The sequence below is a fragment of the Thermothelomyces thermophilus genome, chromosome 4, assembly GCF_000226095.1.
Source record: "Thermothelomyces thermophilus ATCC 42464 chromosome 4, complete sequence".
NCBI lineage: Eukaryota > Fungi > Ascomycota > Sordariomycetes > Sordariales > Chaetomiaceae > Thermothelomyces > Thermothelomyces thermophilus.
In genome coordinates, this window is record NC_016475.1 from 1371882 (window position 1) to 1385284 (window position 13403).

Here is a 13403-nt window from a genome sequence, read left to right on the forward strand (position 1 = left end):
AGTTTGCTGGTGTGGTGTGATCTTAGCGGGAATCGCGACTTTGACTCGAGCCTGCCAAGGTCCGTTATCTCCGGGTATAAACGCGGAGTTGGAGAAATCCATGCAAAGGTAATGTAGGTAACGATTATAGCATCGCAATCACTCGTTATGCCGCGTGGAAGTCGTGAAGGGCAGCTGTGCCAAGTTTCCTCCCGCTAGTCGACACGGCCACTCGAACTTTAATTATGACATATTAGCCACTGTCATGCGTGCAAGGAAGCAACAAGCGATAGTACTTGAATTTCTATAACATAATATGACCTTTTCACAAGCTGCGGAGGCGGAGGCGGTTCGCGATGCGGAGCTGTGATTGCTAGGCGCTCATGTTTTTGACACAGCAGGTCATCTCGGCCACGCCCTGCGATGACCGAAATCGCAAACATCTGTCCGCTGTAGTCCGGGTACGACAACGACATTGCGCAAAGCGGGCAGCCTTGAACGTTAGAAGTCTGAGGTTCTGTATCAAGTCAACAATCCTAAGTTTGTCGAATAATTACATTCCTCCAGTCACCCTTCAAGCACACCTTTTACTTCAGCCGGCCTCTATGGGTAGGAGGCCGTTCTCTGTAGGCCCGAGGATGACAGCGACACCATGCATCCCGAGAATATGATTTGTTGTTGATCTTTGGCGACTGACCTAAAGTGCCGAAACTACCAGTGATGCATGAACCCGCGGGAAGTGGTTTGGCTCTAAATCTTGATGAAGTTATCTTCTCTAGGGTGAGCCGCAACGAGTCCTCTTATACGAGACAAAGCTCTTTGTAGGGTGCCAATAAGTTTCAGGTTGATGACATCCTCGAGTGACCGCACCTTTCTTACATTGAGGCTCTGACACCCTTCGTCGAGGCTGGCATTCAGTTCCATCCCGATCAGGGACGTCAGCTTTGAGGAATCGCCATGTAGGTGACGCGACCTCAGTATGGCCCACATAAACGGCAACCAGATTGTCGGACCAGTCGCCAAGTGATAGATTTCTCGTAATCGACTAGGGAGGGGTTCTTGCGGCCAGGGCAACCGAGAGAGCTGCTGCATTGTCAACCGGCTCGGTAATGGGCTCGATCAAGGCAGAGCCTCCGGGTTCGGGTAGAGTGCCGTTGTGGGGAAAAGGGGCCGATCGTCGGCTTGATCGTGCATCTTAGAGCCGCTCGAGTAACGCTTCGGTTTCGGTGCCGATCCCCGGCGGTGCGTACCCTGCAGTAATTGACGCCATCAGCCGGGCCGGAGAACAAGCCGGAGGGTCTCCATGAGCAACTATCAGCTATTGGGGAGATTGGATTGGGCAGGTCAAGGGACGTGCCTGGCGCAAAGACACCCACCAAGTTGGCACCCTTCGAATCATGGCAGTCAAGAACCCCACGGCATCGGCTATTTCCCACCCTTTGCTAATAAGACGCTGCAGGCTCATGAGCTCGTCCCGTTGCAAGAGCGCCCGCAAACCTTTTGCGTTGACAGTGCGGCTGCAGTTGCGCACATCGCACCCGAGGCTACGGACCAGCTTGCAATAACTACATCCGTGAGATTGATCGTATCGACGCTCGACGCAATTTATAAAATGTGAATATGGGGTTGAGAAGCGGCAGTGGGGGCGAGGAGTGAGTGCGGGGAAAGAAGCGGAACTCAAGCAGGCAACTCGGCCCGAGACAGAACCCCCACTGGGCTGTTCTCCAGGCTGCTGCTGCGGGGTGTACGGGGATGTCGGGCAGCAACTGCCTTGGCTTAGTCCCGTTCTTCGATGCCAGTGAAGAAAACCATGAAGTACTTACCGGACTACGCGCTGGGTACGGCTGCAATGGGTTCAGCCCTCGCCACCGAGCAACAACATATCTCTGTGACCGGTCTTCCAATACTGGGCATTTTGTTGTAAGTCCGGAAACAGCCCGGTTTTCGTGGTAATCTGCGGCCCAGTCGGCGTGCGACTCGAGGGTGCCTACATCACCGTTCGTTACAAGCAAGCCCTGCTGCTGTGGCCGCCAAAACGCCAAGTCCCCTCTGGCGGCAGAAGCCAGCGGCCGCACCACTCCCCCCTCCCCCCCCCCCAAAAAAAATGCCGGCCAGATAGTTATTAGAGCTAGCAAGAAGCTCAACACCTAATAATTTAGCCCACCCCCTATACACGTACAATGCATATAGAAAGGTATATACTTTAAGATACATAGATTTGAACTATACCACCCGGTTGATAATGCAGATAATATATATAGAGATATTAATAGAAAACGTAGTTTTTCGGACTTTTGAATGTCTCTCCTAAACTATCACAAGCTAGGGAGCTTCTAGAGCTCTAGCCACAAGCAATACAAGCTACCTTACAAGCTCGTAGATACACAGATCATCTTTCTTTTATCTATTTATATTGCTCTTTCCCTCCTTTATAGATAGTTTAACAAGGCACTCTTTCTATTCCTTCCTTGCCACTACTCTTAATACCTCCTAAATACTTATTCGAGCTTATAACTATGTTCGGTAGTTATAAGCCTAATACCTTAATTACTCCTCTGTTAAACTAGCATTAAATTAACTAATTAAGAGCTTACTCCTTTATAAATATATATACTCTGCTCTTACTATTACTCTATAACGCGTTTAACTATAACTAAGTCCTTAAACGAGTACTTTATATACCTTACTAATGCTAGTAGCTAGCCTTCTTAGTATAGTACTCCCGAGTTAAAGGTTAGATTCCTAAAGATTTAGAGGGAGGTCGACCTAGAAGATAACTACGAATCGAGTAAGTAGATACCACTATACCCGATTTATGAACAAGTACTAGAGAATATTATTAAAGCGGTTCGAAAGTAGCGTCTTAAAGTGCTTATACTAGTATTAGGACCTTCTAGGATATCTACTTCCATAGTAGATACCTCTACTCTATTTGCTAACTATATACCTATTATAGAAGAGATTAGCAAAGAGCTTTCGAGTCTAAATAAGCAGTAGAGAGTCGATATTACCCTTTCCGCTAAGAACTCTAGGAATTATTTAATGCTCTAGAGCTAGATTAAGAAGACTATAGAACTATATCTCTACCATATAGCTAGAGCTAGGAAAGAAAGGGGTATAAACGATAATAGGGCTATAGTACAAGTGCTCCGAGATATAATTGCTCCCTTAGAAATAGGTATATATACTCTGATTATAGCTTAGTATATTGCCTGCCTAGATGCTGCTAAGCGATTAGGAGTTAATCCCTAGCGCTAGCTCTAGAAATTTAGCGTTATATTCAAGTAAGCACTCTAATATAATATTCTAGAGGTATAAGGTGCCTAAGGAATCTTTGCCTTCCTTAATATTATTAGTATACGAATTTTACTAGACTAGGTAGTATATAAGAGAAGAGAGGCTAAAGTAATAGATATACTAGGTAAGAGTCTTCTAGAGCTTAGAAAGCTTATATACCTAATAGAGATCTTTATTAATAATGATAATTTGAGGGCGATCTTATAGAAGCATTTAGTATTTGTAACTCTATAGCTTGCTATAGCCAAAAAGAGTGGTAAAGAGAAAGTAAAGAGCTTCTAGACTTACTGGAAAGATTATAAGTATCCTTATAAGTAACCTAGATATAAGTAGGATCTAGTAGACTATAATATACTTAGGTAAGCCTTATATAGTAATAAGTAACGTACGTACCTCTCTAAGAAGAAATGTAAAAGAATTTATAAGTAGCTTAAATAGTTAAGGTAGGTTAAGCTAAAGAGTTAGCTTATTATTAAGTAAGGGGAGTTATCTTATTTTAGGTAGTTAAGGGTAGGATACCTTAATTCCTTTAATACTTTCGTAATTAGCCTTTAGCTACTTAGAGAGCTTATAAGCTATTATTATATATTTAGTACGATTAGTAGGTAGTACTATCTTCTATTAGAAAGTACTATAGTTAACACTTATAGGTCTACCTACCTAGTTAATAATAAGAAGTTCTTTATTTCTAGGTCTTTCGTTAAGCTTAATAAGCTAGAGTTTGTAGAAGTAGGTATAATAATATTTCCTATAAGTGGAAAAGAAACTTAGATCATCGAGAATGCTCTAGACAGACTATATAGTCTATATATAGAGAGTCTAATGCTTAAGGATATTACTATCGTCAAAGGATTCCATATAAATATCATCTTAGAGACTTTACTACTTAAGGTAGGAGTATAGTACTATAGTCTAGATTACTTATTATAGTATAGAACGCTAGAGAAGAATATTATTCTTAGAAAGTTAGAATATATGTATAACCTTACGCTCCTTAAATATAAGCCACTTTCCTACTACCTAAGCTTTCTAAGCTATATAATAATTAGTAATATAGGTTTAGTTAACACCCGAATGTCTTTCTAGAGTATATTTATTATATAGGAAAGGAGGTTATATATATAAGCTTTATCTATTATAAGAGAGGATACCGAGAAACTCTAGTACTTAAGAGTAGGACACCTTAGTCTAGAAGCGTTAAGAGCACTTATTAATAACGCTAGGAACGTTAAGATCAAAGGGACAGCGTATATTAAGTGCGAGAGCTATACTTATACTTATACTAGGAAGATTATCTTAAGGAGACTACCTAAGCAAAAGTTAGCCCGTCTGTTCTAGCGCGTTATATAGGATCTTTTTAACTTTCTGGAAGCAATTAATAGATCATGCTAGTTACTTATAATCGTCAACGAGTATAGTAGTAAGCTATTCTCTTTCCTACTAACGACGAAAACATCGGAGGAGATCCTAGGAGTCATTTAGAACTTCGAAAGCTAGGTAAGACGCTAGTACAGGCTTGCTATCTATAAGATTAAGTAGGATAATAACATTATAATGATTAGTCTCGTAGGGCGAGCGCCTTCGTAATACTAAATATAGCTAATAGAGAGCGGTATTAATCTTAAACTATTGCTACTATATACCTATAAACCGAATAGACTAGCTAAGTAAGTAGGGTAGGAACTAATCTCATATTTAATTAAGATGCTAAACGGAGTAAATCTGCCTAAAAAGCTCTAGTTAGAAAGTATATAAGCTATAGCATACCTATATTTAATTAGCCTAAGTAAAGCTTATAAGTTTAAGAGCCTTAATAAAATACTTTACTCCTAGTTTAAATGGTATTTTTACTAATATAAACCTAGATTTATTATTATAATAACTAGTAACTTGTGCCTAGATTAGAGCGGTATCTTTATATATAGGTATAGAGTATATATCCTTTATAAGGATAGAGAAGTAAATAGGTATATAAAGGACTTTAAGGTATTACTATATAGATTAATAGGGTATCTTATAGAACATTATATATCCAATATTTACCGTATATAGATATCTGAGCTTGATAGGGTCATTATAACTTATAACGTTCGCTTTAATAAGAAGATGTTCTTCTACCTAGAGGAGATATAACCAAAGGAGTAATTAGTCACTATCTCAAGCTATAAAGTCGACCTTTTTAACCTTAGCAAGGATTCCTAGGATAGTAAGTTTCTTTAGTGAGCGTTAGAGTAGACCTATTAACCTATATAGGACTCTATTACCATAACTTAAACCTTATTATGGACAAGTCTAGCAATAGAAGAACCTCTTTAATAATAGGGTCAAGACTTAGGGGTAAGGGAGTAGCTCTTAGAAATGTAGCCTATAGCCAAACTAATAGCTTCTTAATTACCTATAGTTTAAGAGGGAGTAACTAAAGGAATTACTAAGTAGATAGAAAGCTTTAGAGGACTCTTAACCCCTAAATATACGCCTAAGCCTATATTAGTATACTCCGTGCCGGCAGAAAAAGGAGCTTACCGTTAAGATAAAGGTTTAGACTTAGGGTCTCCTAAGACTCTAGCTAGCTAACTAATGACTTAGGAGAGCAGGGAAGATCCCCTATAGGAGGGAGAAGTACCTTCTATAGATATATCTAATACACGTAACGAGTTAGCGGAAGAGCTAGAAGCTAGGGACGATACTACCGATATATCTTCTTAGGCATAGGATTAGGAGGAATAAGACGTTAAGCAAAGTCTAGATTAGCTAGCGTATCCTCTAGAGCAAGTAGACGAAGGAGAAACAAATCGGTAACCTCCTATATAGAGAGGTAGAGGTAGGAGGAAGGCTTTATAGCTATAGGCTCCTATACGGTTAAGCGAAAGACTATACTATCGAGAAAGAGTTAACTATAACTACTCCTTTTAAACTACTACTCTAGAGTTCTAGCAGTTTTATACGACTTACCTACCTAATTGATAGGAAGCTTGCCTAGACGACTAGAGTATAAGAACACTATATATAGTGTTTGTAGCTATAATATAGTAGAAAGATACTATATGCCTAGGAGTATCTTTAAATAAGCTATATTAGTATATTAACGAATTTATCTAACTACCTAATAACTAGAGGGACCTATATAACTACCTATCAGGAGAATAGTTTAAAGAAGCTACTAGAGACAAGATACGTAACTTAGAAAGCAGGGGAACGTAGAAAGTCATCCCCTACAAGTAGGCAAAAGTACATCCTATACTATTAAAGTAGGTATTTGTATATAAGTTTAATAAGGATAGATTTCTTAAGAAGTACAAGTCGCGGATATATATATATAGCGATCTATAAGATACGAGCGGTCTAGAGAATACATATACCACTATACTAGTAGTATAAACGTTCTAAATGATAATAGCGCTTATAGTATATTTCGATCTTAAAGTTAAATAGTTTAATATAATATAAGCGTTCCTTAACGTAGAGAGGCTAGAAAACGACCTTATTATCCATGAACTTTTAGAGGGCTTTAAATAGCTAGGAAAGTATATAGAATTCCTATAAGCCCTATATAGCTTAAGGGACTTGCCGCTTCTATAGTATAAGGAGTTCTATAAAACGCTTTCTAAGCTTAGCTTATAGCCTTTAGGGGAGGAGAAGTATCTGTTTCTAAGCTAAGATAAACACGTTATACTCGTCTTCTATATCGACGACTTCCTTATCTTTTTCCACTAAAAGAACGCTATAGTGGCTAAGCGTATAATAGAAGGAATCAAAGCTTATTATAACGTCTCTAAGTAAGGGGATATTAGCTAGTTTCTTAGGATTAGGGTAATTCGAGATAGATTTATATATAAAGTCTAGCTTATCCACGATTAATATATTAAAAAGGTAGTAAAGGAGTTTAGGTTAGACGTACCTAGCGCGTTCGAGCTAACTCCTTTAAGCTATAAAGAACTTAAGAAGTTTAAGGGGATAGCTATTAATATATAGATTAAGGAGTATTAGGAGCTTATTAGCTTAATCCTATATTATATGGTAATATTATAACCTAATATAGTATACGCTTATATAGTACTATCTTAATACCTGACGAACTTAAGTCTAGACTACTTATTAAAAGTAAGACAAGTTATAAGATATCTATATAGAACTTCTTACCTATTAATTTGGTATAATAGAGAGTAAGCGCCAGATAATTTAATACTCCTAATAGCTAGTAATGTATCGTATATAGACAATCTAGACATATAGTATTTATTATAAGGGTATATTATCTTCCTATTTAGAAGACCTATTATATAAAAAGCATTATATTGGAATACTATTATAACGTCTAGTACTAAAGTAGAACTTTTAACGCTCTCTCTTATAGTAAGAGAGACTATAGCGCTTAAAAGGCTATTCGAAGATATTACTCTTAATCTTAGAAAGCCCTAGAAGATATACTACGATAATTAGCAAACTATTCGACTAGTAGTTATGGAAAACGAACGTATTAATACTTACCCATGGTATATAGATATCTATAACTTATAGCTATACTAAGAAGTTATAAAAGGAGCGTTCGAAGTAATATACCTACTAACTAGTCAAATACTAGTAGATAGGCTTATAAAACGACTTAGCTAATAAGCGTTCAAGCGATAAAGAGCGTTCCTTAATCTTTAAAATATTAATTATAGGCTTATATAAGTAGAGGAGTAAAGAAAACTAGTCAAATTAAGAAAAAGTAAAACAAACTAAGGTACTTACTAGTATCTAAAACGCTATCCCGAGCTTCTAGAGACACTAGAGCAAACGTTCTACTCTATCTAAGCATTACTATTATTATTAACCGCCTTGCCCTTACCCTTATCCTAGCTATTAGCCGGCTACTCGATAGTAGCTAACATGTCCTTACTAGTGCTAGCGTAAGCCGTATACTCTTCCTTAATTTTATCGACCTAGTGAAAAATCTCGAAGATAGACTGTCTAATCCTTATAAAGTATACGAGCTCCGAAGTATTTCCCTCGAGCTTATTATCCTTGTCTAGGGAAACCCTAGTATGCTTAAAGTCGCTATAGAGGACTATACGTAACTTGTTAAGATCCTATATATATAAGTTAGCATATATATTATACTCGTATATAGGGGGTAGGGTCTAGATACTTATAAAGGCCTTGGCACCCTCCAATAGTACTTTAATTAAAGTTAGAGTCGCTTTAATATAAAAGGAAGGATTAATATTCTAGTTAGTAAGAGTATAATAAAAGCGATTAGTTATTAATAAATAAGGGATATATATTTTAAAACACTTATAACTACTATAATAGTAATAGTAGTAATAGGAGCTAAGGCTAGAATGATTATAATATTTACTAAGAGAATGACTAGCTAATGCCAAGTATATATATATATTATAAGGGACCTTATAAAGCTTAAGAGCATTAATTATACTATAATCTATTAGCTTGTAAGACCTAGAAACGATTAATATAGCGCTTAGAAACTATGATTAAAGTCGACTTTTCGACTAGGAAACTATAAAGCGAAACTATATAATAAAGAAATAGCAATAAATCGCTAGAATCGCTTAAAATCAATAGATTCAATAGAAAATCGTAAAACTAGCAATAGAATTAAAGAAAATCAAGTAAATAAGGTAAAATAGAAGCACTTATAATAACTTGCCATTAGCACGCTTATGCTTCTAAAGCGTTATAGGAGTAAGCGCTAGCCTACTAGCTATAGTAGCCCTAGCTAAACCAGAAGTAGTAGCAGACTTACTAAGCTTAATCAAGGCCATAATGGATATAATAGATATAACTAGTAAGCTATTCTCTAATTTAAATATAAAGAGTACTATTTTACTATTATTATTACTATTATTATTATTATAGTTATTATTACTATTATTATTAGTATTATTATTATATTATAAACGCAAGCCGATCCGTGCCTACGGCCAGGCCATAGCGGCCAGAGAGCCTACACCTAGGCACTAAAGGGTATAACCCTACTATAACAGGCACGATTAGGGCACGGCCAGGAAGAGGGGATAGCCAATCCGTAGTATAAGATATACCTATTAGCCTATAGATCCGAAAGGGAGGTTTTCCTCCCTAAGGATCAGTCTATATAACTACGATCCGGGAGAGATACAAATAGGTAGCCTGCCGGCCCTAGAACAATTGACTTCCCCTGCCCCTACGGTCAATACAAACTCGCTTAGAAAGGCCTTTATGATAATACTACCTCTCTTAATAACTAGCCTAGCGGCAGGCCCTCCTGACAGTTTCTGATCCTTCTTACCCTTTGTCAATCGAGATAATACCGTCATTTAGCCGTTTAATACCTATAGGACTAGAGGAGGAACCCTCGAGCTAGAGTAAGACTCTTTTGGCCTAGTATCGGCTATAAAACTATTCCGAACCCCCTCTTTACGTCCTAAGACCCTTTGATTCGGAGCCCTTGGTATAAGGCCCTAACTACAAAAAATTTGTCTAGAATCTAGAAGGCCAGGTCAAGGAGCTAGAAAGGCTATAGTTATTATAAGACTAGGAAAAATTCTTACTAGAGAAGCTAAGACTATTAGACTATATTAAGGTCTTAAAACGACCCTAGTTACCTATCAAATCCTCTAACTCTAACGATTTAGAATACCATCCTAAGGCTATTAAGGTTATTAATCTAATTCGATTTACTAATATAATGACCTACTAGCGGTAGTAAGAGTGGCTTTAAGATTTATAACGCGCTTTTTGGGGAGACCTTAAGTAGTTTAAGATATTATAAAATTATATTCTATTTACCCTTAATTATATAGACAAGTAACCTTAGAACTACTAGTATAACTATTATTAGAATGTATTATCTAAGGAGTATAATTAGCTAGAAAATAACTAGACTTTATTCAAAGAATAGACAAACGCTTATATGATTAACCTTATAGACTAGGTATTCTAAGTAGCTAAGGCTTTAAATTTAGCCTACTAACAAAACGGTTAATTCCTATAGGATCTTTACTATTACCTTAAATCCCTTAAAGCGTAATTTCCCTACTAGGATAAGAAAAGCTAAGCTTTAAGCTTCTATACCAAGTTATCGCCTTTTCTTATTCAATATATCGACCGTTACTACGCCTACTGCCTAGAGATATAAGAAGGAATAGTATAGTTAGCGTTATAAATCTAGTATAGCTTCTAGCGACCGAATCGTAGTTAGACTACCCCTTTTTCGCTACCGATTTAAGATTAACTATATTATATGCTTAATATACTATATTTCCGTACGTTATCGTCCTACTATTAAACCGGACCTATGACAAAGCTATAATCGGCCCTATAAGGCGCCTTAAACTTTACGTTAACCCCTACTCTTGAGATATAAGATAGTAGCTTGTACTTCCAATATAGAAAGGAGGGATATTTTATAAGAGATTACCTAAAAATGGCGTAGGTTACCTCTTACCGATAGGGCTAATACCCCAGTTACTAGGGTTTAGGCTATTTTCGCTAGGGAAATAGGAGTCGCTTATAGTAGACCTTAATACCGTAAGAATGGCTATAGGGGATAACCTGAAAAGGGAATATATATATATAGCTATTATAATAAATATATATAAAGGCGTTTTGACGATAGCAGACCTAGATTCTTATATAGAAGTAAATATTATAGACTTTGACCTTATTTAGAAATACTAACTAAAACAACTTGCTTATGTTCTACCTACGATTCGATAGTTTAATAAAACGGTTATAGTATCTTATAAGGTATATTAAGTACTAATCATACTAAGCGATGAATATAGAATTATATGTTAATATAATTACTCTTATATTACTGTTAGCTATAATGCCGAAACCTTACTAGTCTTGTTAGGGATGCCTGTACTTAGCGATCTTACTATCTTATTATTCCCGATAGAGAATTGCTAGTAGTTTCTACTAGAAACCGAGACAGCCTGACTCTAGCACCCTAAAAGAATGGAAAAGGACTGCTAAAGGGGAGCCTAGGTCTTTTTACTAACCATTATTTCGGATGTCCCTATAGATCTATTCCTTAACAAAGAAGAATCGAAACCCTTAGGAAACCCGGAAGAAATTCCCCCTAAGCTACGAGACTTTGCCGACATAATAGATATATTAAATTCGAGTATCCTTCCTTTGTTTAAAGTAACTAACTATAAGATCGATCTATAACTAGGGATAACTCCTCTAGTTAGACCGATTTACCCCTTATCCTAGTATAAACTTAGTATACCATAGGAATACTTAGATAAAAACCTTACTAAGGGGAGGATTCGACCTTCTAAGGGTTTGGTAGCTAGTCTAGTACTATTTATATCTAAAAAAGATAGAAGCCTTTATCTTTATATTGATTACTAAGGACTTAATAAGATTACCTAGAGGAATCGCTACCTATTACCCTTTATTTTAGAGATTCTTAACCGTGCCTCTAGCGCTTAATTTTTTACTGAGCTTAATATTAAAGATGCTTATTACTAGATTCGAGTACGAGAAGGGGATAAGTAGAAAACCGCCTTTCGGACTTATTATAGATTATTTAAGTACTTAGTTATACTATTTAGCCTAATAAACGTACTAGCCACTTTCTAGAATTATATTTATTAAGCATTAGGTAGATTACTTAACGAATTTTATATAGTTTATTTAGATAATATCTTAATTTTTTCACCTAACCATAAAATATATATAAAATATATTTAAAAGGTCCTCGAACGATTATAAGACATATAGCTATATTATAAACCTAGTAAATGCTTATTTTATAAGGACCAAGTTAACTTCCTCGGATTTATAGTAAATTAGTAAGGGATTATAATAGACCTAGCATAAATCGAAACGGTAGAGAAATAGCTAGAACCTTAGACCTATTATAATATCTAGGTATTTCTTAGATTTGTTAATTTTTATTGGAAATTTATTCGTAATCTTTCATAGATCGCCTACCCCCTAACAAGTCTACTAAAGGGGCTAGAAAAGGGGAAGAAACCAGGAAGAGTCTAGTTTAACTTTAAAGAGCAAAGAGCGTTTTAAAAAATTAAAAACCACTTCAAATCGGCGCTAGTTCTCTAGCATTTTAATCCTAAAAAGCCAATAACTATCGAAATAGACGCTTCTACGTTTACGATAGGGGCTATCTTATTATAATAAGTAGAGGACTCTTGAAAACATCCTATTACATTTTGGTTAGCTAAGTTCTTAGGACTAGCCTACTATTATAACACCCCTAATAAGAAAATAATAGCAATTATAGAAGGCTTTAAGCACTAGTAATACTATTTAATGGGAAATCTCTACGAAATCACGGTCTATTCGGACTATAATAATTTATAAGGATTTATAAGATGGACCTAACTTAACGGTCGCTAAGCTAGATAGTATATATATCTATTAGGCTTCGATTTCACTATTAAGCACTAACCTAGGAAATAAAATCCTATGGATAGCCCTTTAAGAAGACCAGATTATAAGGAAGATAATCCTTTTAGGAACTAAGAATAGTTACCTATAATCTAAAAGAAGATAGTAAACTATAAAAAAGCGTAAGAAGTATAGAGAGTTTCGTAATCTTCTTAATGCTAGATTAGAATCTAGTTATTGAAAGTTAATCTAAAAGGATTATATAATATAGAATAAGTATACCTCGAAAGAAAGCTGATTATATTATAAAGATAGGCTAAAGAGGCGGTAAGACTAGAATTAGCTTCTGCTATCTAGCCGTTATAAATACTTAGGGAGTATATTTTGGAGCTCTAAAGATCAGACCCCTTAATTTAGAAAGTAAGGGAAGGCCTAGAAAAGGATATAATAAAAGGCTAGCAAAGTACTAGCGAAGCCGAACTATAGTCCTTAGGATACGGTGGTAAGCTACTCTATAAGAGAGCGCTTTACGTTTCTATAAAAGAAACTATAAGGTAAGAAATCCTCTAGTTACATTATAATAATGCTGGAGCTGGGCACTTTGGCCCTAAAAGAACTAATGAACTTATCTAAAGAAAGTTTAACTAGCAAGGCCTAGTAAGAGATGTTAGGCATTAGTGCTAAACCTACTATATTTGCTAAACGAATGAGCTAAAACAGTATTAAGGTTATAGTAGCTTAGAATCCTCACTAATCCTTAACCGACCCTAATAAGAGAT

At 36.4% G+C, this 13403-nt stretch overlaps 1 protein-coding gene across 1 annotated transcript; it reads right to left on the bottom strand.

The window, feature by feature from the left end:
• Window positions 1-177: 177 nt before the first annotated feature.
• Window positions 178-537, bottom strand: MYCTH_2306182 (uncharacterized protein). The gene has a single exon (XM_003663889.1). It carries the CDS (start codon window positions 453-455, stop codon window positions 243-245), a length of 213 nt encoding a protein of 70 aa, XP_003663937.1. The 5' UTR covers window positions 456-537; the 3' UTR covers window positions 178-242.
• Window positions 538-13403: the final 12866 nt, after the last annotated feature.